This window comes from Nomascus leucogenys, chromosome 4, assembly GCF_006542625.1.
Source record: "Nomascus leucogenys isolate Asia chromosome 4, Asia_NLE_v1, whole genome shotgun sequence".
Lineage (NCBI taxonomy): Eukaryota > Metazoa > Chordata > Mammalia > Primates > Hylobatidae > Nomascus > Nomascus leucogenys.
The window spans coordinates 85,200,041-85,215,625 of record NC_044384.1 but is presented as its reverse complement, the minus strand read 5'-3'; the positions used below and the strand labels follow the sequence as shown (position 1 = coordinate 85,215,625).

The window sequence follows — 15,585 nt, the reverse complement described above, 5'->3', positions numbered from 1 at the left end:
GTGAGCTCCCAGGCCATTCCCGGAGGCGCCTCCCCCGCCCCCGCCGGGGCCCCTTGCTCCGCCGGCTCTGGCCACCCATTTCCTGCGCCGCCTCAACCCCGCCCCGCGCGGGGTGGAAAGTTTCCCTCCTCAAGGTGGGCGGCTCCTTCTCCTTCCTTCCCGGCCGGCAGGGAAAGGCAGAAGCGAACTGGGAGGAGGGGGAGGGGGACTCGGAGGTCGCGGGCGAGAGAAGGGAAGTGACTCGACCGCAGTCACCCGACGGCTGAGCCAGGATCCGCCAGCCGGGAGCGCCCCCAGCCCCGCCCAGGCGGGACGGCAGGGCCTTCACTTGGCGGGGGGGGGGGGGGGGGCACGTGTTTGGCGCCACCTGCCGACAGAGCGCGGGGCCGCACCTGCCAGAAACACCGCGGTCTTCCCGCCCTAGAGCCAGCCAGGCAGAGCACAACGACGCTGAGGGTCTTTATTTATCTACACGCCCTGGAGACCGGCCCCTAAATTTAAATATCCAGCACGGGGCCTTGGCCCTCCTGGCCGTGGCTCGGTATTGGGACGGGTCCTGGAGCCCTTCCAGGGCAGAGGAACCCAGAGCCCGGAGGTGGGATGCCCCTGAGCCAGCAGCTGCCGATAGCAACAAAAGGTGAGGAGGATATGGGAGCCAGGCACTCATCCCAATCCCAGAGACGCCAAGCGGAAGGGAAGATGCTTCGGGCCCCACCGCAAGGCTGAGGGTTGGCCAAGCTGGGGGTGCACACATGGAAGAAGTGGAGGCCCAGTGCCACGGGCAGAGGCTGTACCCTAGGTGCCCGCCCCAGTGCCAGCCAACCCAACACAGGAGAAAGGGTTTGGCAGTTTCGCCTCTGAGGAATACATGCCTGGCCCTCCTGTGAGGTGAGGCGGTATGGGGGAAGGCGCAGGCTCCGCAGTCTGAGGGCTTGCCGCAGGGGGAGTTTCTGAGCCTTTTGCATGAGTGCATGCCCCCTGCCCCCCAGCTCTTCAGAGGCTGATGTGGAAGGCATCCTGCAGCCACTGGTCACGAGCATTGTGCGTCTGGGGCACAGTAAGGGGTGGCGGGTCAGGAGGCAGGCTGGCATCGGGAGGCTCCTCGTCGTCAGACAGGCCCGCATCCGGTGGGTAGGAGCTGTCCGAATGGAGGGAGGATGACAGGTCCTGGCAGAAGCTCAGGTCTTGGCACAGGTGTTTGTAGTCCTGGATTGACTCGTACAGGCCCCACAGCTGGCACAACAGGGACATGTCCAACTGCCGAAGCCCCACCTGTAGACAACTGAGGGTGGGCTGGAGTTGGGGTCCAGGCCACCCCAGCCCAGCCCCGCCCTGCCCCCTGGAATAGTGGGCCCCAGCCCATCTTCCCCGCACCCTCCTAAACAAAGTTTTTGTGGACATCAGGCACCACCTGCAAGCTATGCAACTTTAGTCATGACCCTCACCCAAAAAATGGGGTTATCCATTTAGCAGGATGAAATGAAGTAACATCAGCAAAACATTTGAAAATATATGGTAACTACTGCCATAATTGGTAACTATCACTAATTACTGTTACCATAACCCTTGGAACCCAACTGGTGCCTGCAAGTCCTCTGAGACCCAGGCCGCCTGTCCCGGTCCCCTGCGTTCCGCGTCAGCCCCCCGCCCAGCTGGCCCGGCGCCCACCCACTCACCATCTCCTTGCGCAGCGCGGCCAGCGCTGAGTCGAGGTTGACAGGACGACGCGGGCCGGCTGCGGGTCCCGCGTTGGCGGCGTGGCGGGGCCCGTCCGGGGCACGGGCGGCGCGGCTCAGCTCGTCGTGGATGCGGCTGCGCTGGCTGTAGACGCGCTCCAGCTCCCGCCACGAGCCCCCGCTCGCATTAAGGAGGCCGCTGAGGCCGCGCGGCAGCGGTGGGAGCCCGGCCAAGGCGCAGCCCGCCCCGCCCGGCGCCTCTGCCGAGGGCAGCCCGTTCATGGCCGCGGCCGGCGCGGACGCGATGCCACCTCCTTCCCTCCAACGCTCCACCCGGGCCGCCGCCCGCAAGCCCCGCACCCCGCGGCCCCGCCGGAGCCCAGCCGCCGCCCGCAGGCCTCGCTTTGTTCCTTCCCCAGCTCGTCAGACTCCGCCTCTGCCCCACCCCCTCCGCATGGGCCGGGCCTCTCTTAAAAAGGCAACGGCTGTGGGACCACGTCGCGCAAAGCTGAGAAAAGGCAACGGGGCATCCACTCACTCAAGGGGAGATGGAAAAATGCGGCGGAGGGGGGAAAAGGCCGAAGGGGGCAGGCGTGTTTTCTTCACGGTTCTTTTTGCTACCCCGTCTCCCGGCCGCGCCCCGCCCCGCCCCCCTCCCCACAGACACACACACACACTGTGTTCTGCCCATTACCCTCCCAAGGAAAATGATCTAACAGTGGAGTCAGGAGACTGGCAAGTCCACACTTGGTGCCTAACGTGCCACCTGACGCTGAGGTCACCACAAATTCCTGTCAGTGTCTGAGTACCTGGGGTGGGCATGAGATGGGATAGGCTGATAGGGTCAGGATGCTCAGGGGAAGGAAGGGAATCTATCAAGGGGATCGGAACCCAAAACCTCACTTCCAGGTGGGGAATGGACACTGGATGGCGGAAGAGGCTGCAGAGGTGCTGCCAGAGACAAGGCTAGGGTCCACTCCTCTGGCTGCTACCTTTGAAAAGGCTATGGCGTCTTCCTTAGAAAAGGGGCATCACATAGTCCTCTACCTACTCTCTCATCCTGACTGGGGAAACTGAGAAGAAACAAGCTCAACTCATCTCAGGGCGTCAAAGAGAGCAGAGAGTGGAGAGGTGAGAGGCCAAAAGTTGGAAAAAGGTGAGTGGAGCTGGGGCTGGCATGCACACTTGGAACCAGGAAAAGAACAAACGACACAGAGGAACAGCTGTTTTTCTAGAGGGTTTTTCTCAGGGGCTTCTCTTAGTGCTGCAGCTGCTGCAGGCTGCGCAGGGCCTCCGCACATGCGCGGATAAGGCCACATAGCTGGATGCTAGTCTCCAGGGAGGTGCTACAGCCCAGTTCAGCAGAGGCCCAGGTCAGCTTCTGCAAGAGGGCTGTCTGTGTGCAGGCTATGACATCTGTATTTGGAGGCACAGCAGGAGCAGGTGGCCCCTGGGCTGCCTTGAGTCCTGCTGCAGCTCCCTCACAGTGCTCCGGACGAGGTACTGGGGGCTGGGGCGCAGGTCGAGAGCCCAAGGGGAGCTCTGAGGCTGAGGCCAGCTGGTGCTCCCGAGCTTGGGAGAGGGCAGCCTGGGCATTCAGAGCTAAAAAGAGGAGAAAGTGGGTGGAATGGTCAGGATGCCTGGCCCACCTCAGCCCTGAGCCATCTCCTTTTCTGCTCTGCTCTTTCTGTGCTTGAGGTGTTTTCTCTGTCCCTCTATAAGGCAACTCATCCACTTTCTACTTGGTATCACATTTATGCCCTAGCTTCAATTCTCCATCAGTACTGGGCCTGATTGAGCTCAGACTCTCCCGCAGTGGCTGGCACACAGGAGGTGCTTGGTGCTCTTACTGAGTTAAGGGTCCTCTTTAGAGCCTAAAGGAGAAATAATTTTACCTCTACCCCACCCAGAGACTCCACTGTCACCTCTCAGGCCTACTGTTCTCGGGCCTGTATCACCACTTAACCACGCTTCCCCGCTAAGCATATCCGGCCCCTCTCCCGGATTATTTTTTACCCTCACCGGGATTATCTTTATCCACGTCTGAGTCGAGTTCCTGACAAGCCACGCAGTAGATTTTCCGCTGTTTGTCTTGAAGGAGGATCGTCTACGGACCAAAAAGCACATGGGGCCGGAATGAGACGCCGGCAATGGGGTCCAGAGGGGAGAGCCGAGGAAGCGCTGAGTGGCCTGGCCCGCGGACCCATCCCCGGTCACTCGCCCGAGTCTCCTCACCCCGCAGTCCGCGCACGTCTCGCCCAGCATGCGGTAACCGCGCAGCAGATAGTCGCCCATGAGCCGGGAGATGCGATCTTGCCGCTCCCGTCGCGCCTGCAGCACCTTCGTCTCCGCCTCAGTCGGGGGCTCCCAGGAGAAGTCGTCGACTTCTGGGGAAGAGAGGCATAGGGACTGGGGGTCTTGCCGGAGCGGGCTGCCTCCCGTACCTCACAGCCACAAGCCCCTGCCGCCCAAGTCCTCACCAGCTCCGTTCAGGGCCATGTTGCCGTTGTCACCGCCGGGCTCACAGGAAGTGACGTCCAAGCGGAGCGCCCTCCGCGGCGGCTCCGCCCCTTCCATAGCGGCCGCGGATCAGGGCGGAAATGACGCCTTAGCGTGGTCCTCAGACCTCGCTGTGCCCGGAGTGGGGCGTGTCGGCTGCTACCGAGAACCTGCCTGGGGAACGCGTCCGTCAGCCGGAATCCAGGGAACAGGAGCTTCCGACGCGCGAGGCGTCGGGAGGAGCGTCTCCGTGGTAACTCTGCTCCGGTCGCAAGAACTGGAAGTGGCCTCAGGGGGTCGCCCTTCCTGTCCGTCGTGGATGAAGGGGAACACTTGGCTTCAGAAATCCCCGCTGGCCTCCGCCTCCCCTGGAGTTTCCCTTTCGGCGGAGGCGGGGCAGCGGCGTCATCACAACCGTCGCCACACCAGTAATCACAGCGAGTGGCCCTTTGCGCACGCGTGGAGCCTCCTCAGGCCTCAGTAGTTCTCACTTCGCTCGGCAAGGCTGGCCAGGAGGGGAGCATTCTCGCTTTCCGCCAATTTCAAGACCCCTCCCCTTCTGCATGCTCGGTGTCGCAGTCTGCCTCCCCGCTGCCTCCCGAGGCCTGGGACTGAAGCAAAGTCCGCCCCGAAGCCGACCGTTCTTTGAAGTTGAAATCCTCAAAAAGCCTGCGGACTGAATAGCGCTGTACTGGGCACGCGCATTGCGCTTCCAGCCGCCCTTGGGTGCTGCGTGCTGGGCCGGGTCGGGTTGGGGCCTTCCTACATACTCTTGCGACCGTTAGGCTCTTCTTCGGTGAGTTTCTTTTTTTTTTTTTTTTTTTTTTTGAGACGGAGTCTTGCTCTGTCCCCCAGGCTGGAGTGCAGTGGCGCGATCTCGGCTCACTGCAAGCTCCGCCTTCTGGGTTCACGCCATTCTCCTGCCTCAGCCTCCCAAGTAGCTGGGACTACAGGCGCCCGCCAACACGCGCGGCTAATTTTTTTTTGTATTTTTAGTAGAGACGGGGTTTCGCCGTCTTAGCCAGGATGGTCTCGATCTCCTGACCTCGTGATCCGCCCGCCTCGGCCTCCCAAAGTGCTGGGATTACAGGCTTGAGCCACCGCGCCCGGCCTTCTTCGGTGAGTTTCAAGTTAAAATTACCAGGGCTCTCTGAACATGGACCTTGGTGCTTTTTTTTTCTCTCTCTTCCGTGTTCTTTTTCAAACGCATCCTCTCCCTTATTCAGAGAAGCCAGACAGGGCAGGCACGGGTCCTCAGATGTGCAGTCTGCAGGGCCTGAGGTTGTACACCAGGGGAGTGGAAAAGCAGCTAGGACTTGGACTTTCATAATTACATCGACATTCTCCTCCTCCGGATGGCACAAGCCCCCTCAATCTGACCTGAAGTCCCTTCCTCCTGGTCCCCTCTTCCTTCCACGTAGAACCCCTGGAACTGTCATTCTTGCTGCCTCCTGCTTACCTGGAGAGCCCTGTGTCCCTTTCACATCTCCATCTACCAGTCAGGCTCTTGGGCAGCAGCGTACCTGACTTAGGGCCTGTACCATAAGTCGTTTCTGTCAGGCTGACTAGAGCCATCGTTTTTTGTGTGTTTGTTTTGTTTTGTTTGTATTTTTTGTAGAGATGGGGCCATGTTGCCCAGGCTAGTCTCTAACTCCTGGACTCAAGTGATCCTCACACCTCAGCCTCCCAAAGTGCTGGGATTACAGCGAAGAGCCACGGCACCCAGCCTTAGGCTGACTAGAGGAACTGTCTCTGAACCATCTCTTGGACTCCAGCCTGTATGCAGAGATCCCCCAGGTTATTACCGTCTCCAGCTCCCACCCCTACCCTGAATTCCTCAGTGCGCCGACTATGTCACCATCATGGCCGATATCCACTCAACTGTCTATTCTACCTGGCACCTACAAAGACCCTTACGTGAGTCCTCTCACTTAATCTCTCCAATTTACTCCTCATGACAACCTTATATATACCCATATAAGCAGGAAACTGAATAATTCTTTTATTATTTTTTTTTTTGAGATGGAGTCTCGCTCTGTCGCCCAGGCTGGAGTGCAGTGGCGCCATCTCAGCTCACTGCAAGCTCCTCCTCCTGGTTCCACGCCATTCTCCTGCCTCAGCCTCCCGAGTAGCTGGACTACAGGCACCCGCCACTACGCCCGGCTAATTTTTTTTTGTATTTTTAGTAGAGACGGTTTCACCGTGTTAGCCAGGATGGTCTTGATCTCCTGACCTCGTGATCTGCCCGTCTCGGCCTCCTAAAGTGCTGAGATTACAGGCGTGAGCCACCACACCCGGCGAATAATTCTGTTAAAATACAGTGTCGTTCTTGTACTAAAAACCATCTGGCGGCTGGGCACGGTGGCTCACGCCTGTAACCCTAGCACTTTGGGAGGCTGAGGCGGGCAGATCACTTGAGTTCAGGAGTTTGAGACCAGCCTGGCCAACATAGTGAAACCCTTTCTCTACTAAAAATACAAAAATTAGCCAGGCATGGTGGCGGGCACCTGTAATCCCAGCTACTCGGGAGGCTGAACCAGAAGAATTGCTTGAACCGGGAGGCATAAGTTGCAGTGAGCCGAGATCACACCACTGCACTCCAGCCTGGGCGACAGAGTGAGACTCTGTCTAAAAAAAAAACCCCATTTGGCATCTCCTCATCACACTTAGACAAAAATCCAAAGTCCTTGTTATGGTCTCCAAGGTCCTATAAATCTGGTCCTTGACCCACCACATCCAGACAACACATATAGAGATGCACACACATCTCCCATCCTCCCTGCATCCCTCTTCTCCCACTGCTCAAGAGGACTCTTGTCCCTTTTCTCCTCTCAGGGCCCCTCACCATCTTAAGTTCCACTGTAGGGTGGACAAGACACAGAACTGGAATGAGACAGGCCTGGGTTTGATCCTGGATCTGCTATTTACTGTATCACCTGGAGTAATTTACTTCATCGCTCTGGACTTCAATTTCTCATCTGTAAAACAAGGCCAGTAGACCAGGTGCGGTGGCTCACACCTATAATCCCAGCACTCTGGGAGGACATACAAGAGGATTGCTTGAGACCAGCCTGGACAGCATAGTTAAGAACCCAACTCTAAAAAATATATGTATTTTTTAAATTAGCTGGTGCGGTAGCATGCACTTATAGTCCCAGCTACTCAGGAGGCTGAGTGGGAGGATTGCTCCCAGCCCAGGAGATCCAGGCTGCAGTGGGCCATGATCAGGCTTCTGCATTGCAACCTGGGTGACAGCGAGACCCTGACTCAAAATAAAAATGGGGCCACTTATGCCTATTTGGTGCTTGTTTGTTTTTTGAGATGGAAGTCTCTGTCACCCAACCTGGAGTGAAGTGGCGTGATCTCGGCTCACTGCCACCTCCACCTTCCAGGTTCAAGTGATTCTTATGCCTCATCCACTGGAGTGGGATTACAGGCATGCGCCACCACACCTGGCTAATTTTTTTTTTTTTTTTTGAGACAGAATCTTGCTCTGTTGCCCAGGCTGGAGTGCAATGTTGCGATCTCGGCTCACTGCAAGCTCTGCCTCCTGGGTTCACGCCATTCTCCTGCCTCAGCCTCCCGAGTAGCTGGGACTACAGCCCACCACCACGCCCGATTAATTTTTTTTGCATTTTTAGTACAGACAGGGTTTCACCGTGTTAGCCAGGATGGTCTCAATCTCCTGACCTCATGCTCCGCCCGTCTCGGCCTCCCAAAGTGCTGGGATTACAGGCGTGAGCCACCGCGCCCAGCCAATTTTTTTTATTTTTATTTTTGTTTTTATTTTTATTTTTAGTAGAGACGGGGTTTCACCATGTTGGCCAGACTGGTCTCAAGCTCCCGACTTCAGGTGATCTGCCCGCCTCAGCCTCCCAAAGTGGTAGGATTACAGGCGTAGCCACTGTGCCAGCTTCAAAGATGTTTATCTAGGGAACAGCCATGGAAGATGGAGATAGTGTCTCCCTCCAGAGCAAAGGACAGCCATGCTTACTGGCTTTGAGTTTCCTAAGGTTAGGGTCCTCTCCCACAATGTAATTCACTCTGTGTGCCCGCACTTGCCTGAGCCCATCAGCATCACCCCCATGGGACAGAAATATGTGGTGCTCATGCTATTTGCTGCACAGCGATCAAGTCCTTTGTCTCTGACCCAGGACTCTCCTGTATTCTGCCAGCATCCTTGAACCTGACGGGCTACCTTGGTAGCTTGCAAGTGGGTAAGATCTCAGATGCTTCACAGTCCTTGACATAGAAGGTGTTCACAGGTGTTGGTGGTAAAACCTATTTGCAGCAGTCACAGTGGACAGGCCAGTGTCTGTGGAGCAGTGGGCTTGGGCTCTTTCACACCCTTCCCTTGCCAACAGAATGTATCACACCTTCAGCCAGGCATGGTGGCTCACAACTTTAATCCCAGCACTTTGGGAGGTCAAGATGGGCAGATCACTTGAGGTCAGGAGTTTGAGACCAGCCTGGCCAACATGGTGAAACCCTGTCTCTACTAAAAATACAAAAACTAGCTGGGCATGGTGGTGCGAGCCTGTAGTTCCAGCTACTCGTGAGGCTGAGACAGGAGAATCGCTTGAACTGGGAGGTGGTTGCAGTGAGTGGAGATCCTGCCACTGCACTCCAGCCTGGGCAACAGAGCATGGAGTCAGGGAAGAGAAAGGAGGGAAAGGAGGAGGGGGAGGGGGAGGGAAGGGAATCACAGTTTCATGTGAGCCAGTCCAAACTGGTCCCTCCTTGTGGCACTGATGACACGGCTGTAGTTAGGCTCTTTTCTGGGTGATAGAGCACACCACAGCAGCTCAGTCATGCACAGCTCAATTACAGCTCCCCCTGGGCTGGCTGATTTGGTGGGGATGGTTCACATGGCAACAAGTGGCCTATGCCACATTGCTGTGCCTCTGAAAAACGTAACTCACATCATTTGCATTTTCACACTGGCACTGAAAAGGGGTCAGCTATTCTTTTTTTTCTTTTTTTTTTTTTTGGTTTTCACTGCAATGTGAATCACCTTGACATTTCTGTGAAACAGGAAGTGGCTGGATGATACAACAATAAAAATAATCACACTCAACTTGGTGTGTGTGTTTTCTTTGGGCCAGGCACTGTGTTAAGAGCTCTTTATGAAGTATTTCACTTATTCCTTAGGACAACACTGGCAGCTAGGTCTTATCATCATTCCCAATTTGCAAATGAGGAGGCTGAGGCCTGGAGTAGTAAGAGATGTATCCACAGTCACCCAGTTGGGAGTAGCAGGGCTGGGGCTCCCGGCTGGCAGCCAGTGCACCTCTTGAGCCTGAGCTCTTACCAGTAGATTTCTCCTGTGCTCAAAAGGCGGGGAAGAGTGGCAGGGCAGAAGGGCCCCCTGATTTATCAAGTGTGAAGGTAGTTTCATTTCATTTCCAATCCCAACTCTCAGTGTCCATCGTTTTACTACCCACAGTAAGTGGCACATTAGAGGGGTTTAATAACAGCCACTTTCAGTAAAGTGTCTTTGGAGAGAAATGCTTTAGGGCAACATTGTCCCCTCCAGGCCTTCATCACTTCCATCCCTCATCTTTAAAACTGATGAGCAAGGCCGGGCACAGTGGTTCATGCCTGTAATCCCACACTTTGGGAGGCCGAGGCGGGCAGATCACCTGAGGCCAGGAGTTCGAGATCAGCCTGACCAACATGGTGAAAACCCATCTCTACTAAAAATACAAAAATTAGCTGAGAGTGGTGGTGGTGGCTGCCTATAATCCCAGCTACTCAGGAAGCTGTGACACAAGAATCGATTGAACCCAGGAAGTGGAGGTTGCAGTGAGCTGAGATTGTGCCACTGCACTCCAGCCTGGCAACAGACTGAGACTCTGTCTCAAAAAAATAAATGAAACTGATGAGTGTGGCCCCCTTCCCTTCTACCTACCCACCCCCTCGCCAAGAGCCATTTCTTTCTTCAGAGCCTAGAAGCTTCCCAAAGACATTCAGAACTCAGAGGGACAACACATGGAGGCGGCACAGCACCTGACACACAGTCAGCCCTCATAGCATGGTGGCTCTCCTCCCTACCAGCAGCCCGTCTCTCGCCACCCTGCCCATCTTGGCTTGCAGATCCAGACGATGAAACGGTCTCACATATCCTGGGTGCTTACTATGTGGCAGGCATCTGCTAAGGGCTTCATAAATATCAGCCCACTGATTCCCTGCTTATTTTTATTTTTATTTTTTATTTATTTATTTTTTTGAGACGGAGTCTTGCTCTGTCACCCAGGCTGGAGTGCAGTGGCGTGATCTCGGTTCACTGCAAGCTCTGCCTCCCGGGTTCATGCCATTCTCCTGCCTCAGCCTCCTGAGTAGCTGGGACTACAGGCGCCCGTCACCACGCCTGGCTAATTTTTTGTATTTTTAGTAGAGATGGGGTTTCACCGTGTTAGCCAGGATGGTCTCGATCTCCTGACCTCGTGATCTGCCCGCCTCGGCCTCCCAAAGTGCTGGGATTACAAGCATGAGCCACCGCGCCCGGCTATTTTTATTTTTGAGACAGAGTCTCATTCTGTCACCCAGGCTGGAGTGCAGTGGCACAATCTCGGTTCACTGCAACCTCTACCTCCTGAGTAGCTGGGATTACAGGCGTGCACCACCACATCCAGCTAATTTTTGTATTTTTGGCAGATGGAGTTTCACCATCTTGGCCAGGCTAGTCTTGAACTCCTGACCTCAAGTGATCCACTCACCTCGGCCTCCCAAAGTGCTGGGATTACAGATGTGAGCTACCACACCCGGACTTCCCTGTTAATTTTTTTTTTTTTGGGGGGGGGGATGGGGTCTTGCTCTGTTGCCAGGCTGGAGTGCAGTGGCACAATCTCCGCTCACTGCAACCTCTGCCTCCCGGGTTCAAGCGATTCTCCTGCCTCAGCCTCCTGAGGAATAAGACGCGTACCACCACGTCCGACTAATTTTTGCATTTTTAGTAGAGGTGGGGTTTCACCATGTTGGCCAGGATGGTCTCAATCTCCTGACCTTGTGATCCATCCACCTCGGCCTCCCGAAGTGCTGGGATTACAGGCGTGAGCCACCGTGCCCGGCCAATTTTTTTTTTTTTTTTTTTTTTTTTTGAGACAGAGTCCCACTCTGTCACCCAGGCTGGAGTGCAGTGGCGCCATCTCGGCTCACTGCAGCCTCTGCCTCCTGGGTTTAAGCAATTCTTGTGCCTCAGCCTCCCAAGCAGCTGGAATACAGGTGTGCACCATCACACCCAGCTAATTTTTTGTATTTTTAGCAGAGACAGAGTTTCGCCATGTTGGCCAGGCCGGTCTTGAACTCCTGGCCTCAAGCAGTCTGCTCACCTCGGTCTCCCAAAGTGCTGAGATTACAGGCATGAGCCACTGAGACTGGCCTCATTCCCTGTTTAAAAATGAGGAAAGCCAGGTGCAGGGTCGTGTGCCTGTAATCTCAGCTACTCAGGAGGCTGAGCGGGGAGGATCACTGAGGCCAAGAGTTTGACTCTATATTGACTGGGCAGTATAGACAGACTGTCGCTAAAAAAAAAAGGAAGGGTAGGGGGTCGAGGACTGAGGCATAGAGAAGTTGAAGAATTTTCCCAATTCACTTAGCTGGTGCATGACACAGCCAGTATGATCTAATGCTAGAAAACAACCACCGCAACGCTGCCTCCTGAGACAGAACTTTCATCATGCAGCTGCTGTCACCCTGTCCAGCCAATCCCTTAACATGGCATCAGGAGCCCTGAGTTCAGGTTCTGGCTCTGCTGATGGCTGGCTGTGTAACCTTAGTCAAGTCCCATATCTTCTCTGGGCTTCAAGAACCCAAGAACCTCAAGAACATTTGAGCAGCCCGAACATTCCCTGGGCCTGGGTCCCATTCCTCCTCCTTGTCCCATTCCTCCTCCTTGTCCCATTCCAGCAAAGCCCCTCATTGCCCTCAGGGTCTTACCCACCTATCTTCAGGACATTTGTGAACAAATGTCAGGGCTCCTGATGCCTTCAGGACACCTCCCATTCCTCTCCCCAGGATCATTGTATATATAGGTTCTGGATCAGGCAGGCCTGGGTTCAATCACCAGGTGACCTGAGTCTAGTTGGTTTGTTTGTTTGTTTTTTTGAGATGGAGCCTCGCTCTGTCGCCCAGACTGGAGGGCAGTAGCAGCTATCTTGGCTCACTGCAGCTTCCGCCTCCTAGGTTCAAGCAATTCTCCTGCTTCAGCCTCCCAAGTAGCTGGGATTACAGGCGCCCACCATCACGCCTGGCTAGTTTTTGTACTTTTAGCAGAGACAAGGTTTCCCATGTTGGCCAAGCTGGTCTCGAACCCCTGACCTCGTTTGTTTTTGTTTTTGTTTTTTGAGACAGAGTCTCACTCTGTTGCCCAGGCTGGAGTGCAGTGGCGCTATCTCGGCTCACTGCAAGCTCCGCCTCCAGGGTTCATGCCATTCTCCTGCCTTAGCCTCCCGAGTAGCTGGGACTACAGGCGCCCGCCAACATGCCCAGCTAATTTTTTTGTATTTTTTTTTTTTTTTAGTAGAGACGGGGTTTCACTGTATTCGCCAGGATGGTCTTGATCTCCTCACCTCGTGATTCGCCTGCCTCGGCCTCCCAAAGTGCTGGGATTCCAGGCGTAAGCCACCGCGCCCAGCTGAGTCTAGTTGTTTCATCTTTCAGAGTCTTGGTTTCCCCTTTGCAGGGTCACTGGGAGGATGATGTGACTCCACAGTGTAAAGTGCATGGTAGATGGCAGGCACTCTCATGGCCTCTCTGTGCAGTCAATCAACAAACCTCAGCACCCTCTCTGTGCCAAGCCTTGTTCTGGGATCTGGAGACAAGGTTGTCCCTCCCTGAGAGGGCGGTAAGATGGACAATAAGCAAGTCAACAAATCCACAAAGAAGAATGCTTCAGATTTTGTGGAATACCGGGGGAAAACACAGGTGATGTGACCCAGAGGGCTAGGGATGGCTATTTCGTTTTTTTAAAAATTTTTTAATTTTTATTTTATTTATGTTTAAGACACAGTCTTGCTCTGTCACTGAGGCAGGAGTGCAGTGGTGTGATCTCGGCTCACTGCAGCCTCCGCCTCCCGGGTTCAAGTGATTCTCCTGCCTCGGCCTCCCAAGTAGCTGGGATTACAGGCGCCCGCCACCAAGCCCGGCTAATTTTTGTATTTTTAGTAGAGATAGGTTTTCACCATGTTCGCCGGGCTGGTCTCAAACTCCTGACCTCAACTGATCTGCCCATCTAGGCCTCTCAAAGTGCTGGGATTACAGGCGTGAGCCACCACGCCTGGCCAAGGGATGGCTGTTTTAGAGAAAAGCATCTGCGGGGGGGGGGGGGGGGGGGGGGGGGGGGGGGGGGGGGGGGGGGGGGGGGGGGGGGGGGGGGGGGGGGGGGGGAGCTGCAGGAGATGGCCCTGACCAGCTGGGACAAGGAGACTGTTCAAAAAAAAAAAAAAAAAAAAAAAGCATCTGCAGGAACCCTGACATGAGGACCATGAAGTTGGCAGAAGAGCATCCCCAGACAGAGGAATGAGCTCAGCCGCTCTGAGGCACAGTGGACCTGGCAGGCTCGGGTGAGCAAGGGAAATCACTGGAGGTATTTTAAGGAGGAGAGTCATGGTGGAATTAGGTTTTGAAAGGTAACTCCGGCACCAGGAGGAGGAGGGACCAGATGATGCAGAGTAGCAGTGGGAAGACCTGTTATTGCTAGGAATGATCTGAAGTAATCAGGAAGATCATGGTCTCCTTGGACTTACAGGAGAATGTACATCATGGAGGAATAAAAGTGTGCCGGTAGCCGGGCGGGGTAGCTCACGCCTGTAATCCCAGCACTTTGGGAGGCCAAGGCAGGTGGCTCACTTGAGGTCAGGAGTTTGAGTCCAGTCTGGCCAACATAGTGAAACCCTCTCTCCCCTAAAAACACAAAAGAATTTAGCCAGATATGGTGGTATGAGCCTGTAGTCCAGCTGATTGGGGATGCTGAGGTATGAGAATCGCTTGAACCCGGGAGATGGAGGTTGCAGAGTGGAGCCGAGATCATACCACTGCACTCCAGCAGAGCAAGAGCTTGTCTCCAAAAAAATAAAAAAAAAAACCCCAAAAAATCCTAAAATTAGCGAAGCATGGTTGTGCACCTATGGTTCCACCTGCTGAGGCGGGGGTGGGAGGGGGGGGTTTAGGTTAGAGGATCCCTTGGGGCTGCTCAAGGGATGTTGAGGCTGCAGTGAGCCAAGATCGTGTCACTGCACTCCAGCCCTGGCACGGAGTGAGACCCTGTCTCAAAAAAAAAAAAATGTGCTGGCAGATTCTAGGCAAATGAGGTGCCACATGTAGTGATGAGGTTAGAAAAGATGTTCAGGCCAAAGAGACCATGTGTGTCGGGCTTTGTCAGCTTGCCCTGCAGACCCCTTCTGCATTCCTGACCTCCCTGCTGCGCCAGGAAGCTAAGCTCCACCTGCTGTACCCCCAGGCCCCTCAGCCCACAGGCTTTCTTCTGATTCAGCCCACGGTTGGCCCAGCTGGAGACCCATGGCTAGGAAGAGATTAGGGTGATATTTGTTCCCCCAGCGCCCTCCCTGCAGGCTGCAGGGGGCCAGGGGCTGCTGCTCTGCTTCAGGCCACACCTCTCAGGCACCCTCCCTGGTTATGCCAGTGGAGCAGTGTGCACTGGAGTGATGTCCCTCTGTTGCTAGCTAGCCCCAGTGGTTTGAGCTATTTCCTGCTGAGGCCCTGAGAGCTGAAGGAATTTGGTTGGGTATCATTTGAGTTGGGCATCATTACTGGGCTGGACACTTTCATTGATCCCTCTCACTGAGTCCCCTCATCAGCCCCTGTCATCCCCCCATCCTACTGGCAGCAGCTTTAGACACCGAGGGCCACACCCTCCTCCTGGCTCTTCCCCACCACACTCCTGGTTTTCCTCTCTGCTCCCTTCAGCTGCTCTTTCTGGTCTTTCGCCTGACTCCGCCTCCTCTCCCTGACTGACTCCGCCTCCTCTCCCTGACCTGGGAACGGTGATCTCCCTGGGGCACCCTGCGCTCTCTTCTCTCCATAGTAAGCCCACCCTTTCCCGCTGTCGTAGATGCCCCCCGTATAACCCCAAGCCTCTGTCTCCAGACCAGACATCCTGTCTGAGCTGCAGACTCCCGGGTTTGGGCGCCTCCACTTGGATGACTCACAAGCATCTCAAACTCAGCAGGACCAGAACAGAGCTGTGGACCCTGCCCCATGTTTCCAGCTCCTCTGCCTCCCCTCTTCTTTGCCCATCCAGAGATCAGGCCAGGAACCTGGGGACCATTCATGCCACCTACCTCTCCAGCACGCCCACTTCACCCAGTCTTTACATCTCCCCTCCCAAATACATCTCTTCCGGGGCCAAGTGAGATCCCTCTCCTGGGATGAAGGCAGGGTGCCTGCTCTT

The 15,585-nt window shown here is 55.2% G+C and overlaps 2 protein-coding genes across 3 annotated transcripts; both read right to left on the bottom strand.

Annotated features, from left to right (window-relative positions):
• Positions 1-446: 446 nt before the first annotated feature.
• On the bottom strand, positions 447-2,347 carry FAM89B (family with sequence similarity 89 member B). 2 transcript variants are annotated; one of them, XM_030811202.1, is made up of 2 exons: positions 1,677-2,347; positions 447-1,282 (listed from the first exon to the last, which is right to left on the bottom strand). In XM_030811202.1, exons 1-2 carry the CDS (start codon positions 1,956-1,958, stop codon positions 1,109-1,111), a joined length of 456 nt encoding a protein of 151 aa, XP_030667062.1. In that variant the 5' UTR covers positions 1,959-2,347; the 3' UTR covers positions 447-1,108. The 2 variants fall into 2 exon arrangements, with proteins under 2 accessions (XP_030667062.1, XP_003274055.3); XM_003274007.4 differs by having other exon boundaries at positions 447-1,272.
• Positions 2,348-2,900: 553 nt separating this feature from the next.
• Positions 2,901-4,973, bottom strand: ZNRD2 (zinc ribbon domain containing 2). Its single transcript, XM_003274196.3, has 4 exons — positions 4,157-4,973; positions 3,912-4,063; positions 3,699-3,783; positions 2,901-3,278 (listed from the first exon to the last, which is right to left on the bottom strand). Exons 1-4 carry the CDS (start codon positions 4,251-4,253, stop codon positions 2,935-2,937), a joined length of 678 nt encoding a protein of 225 aa, XP_003274244.2. The 5' UTR covers positions 4,254-4,973; the 3' UTR covers positions 2,901-2,934.
• Positions 4,974-15,585: the final 10,612 nt, after the last annotated feature.

Bases quoted from the DNA above. Each gene is read 5' to 3' on its own strand.
- ZNRD2 (XM_003274196.3), bottom strand. From the start codon at position 4,253: ATGGAAGGGGCGGAGCCGCCGCGGAGGGCGCTCCGCTTGGACGTCACT. The intron at 4,064-4,156 runs GTGAGGACTTGG...TCTCTTCCCCAG, and splicing joins CATGGCCCTGAACGGAGCTG to AAGTCGACGACTTCTCCTGG. The intron at 3,784-3,911 runs GTGAGGAGACTC...TTTGGTCCGTAG, and splicing joins AGACGTGCGCGGACTGCGGG to ACGATCCTCCTTCAAGACAA.
- FAM89B (XM_003274007.4), bottom strand. From the start codon at position 1,958: ATGAACGGGCTGCCCTCGGCAGAGGCGCCGGGCGGGGCGGGCTGCGCC. The intron at 1,273-1,676 runs GTGAGTGGGTGG...AGTTGTCTACAG, and splicing joins CCGCGCTGCGCAAGGAGATG to GTGGGGCTTCGGCAGTTGGA.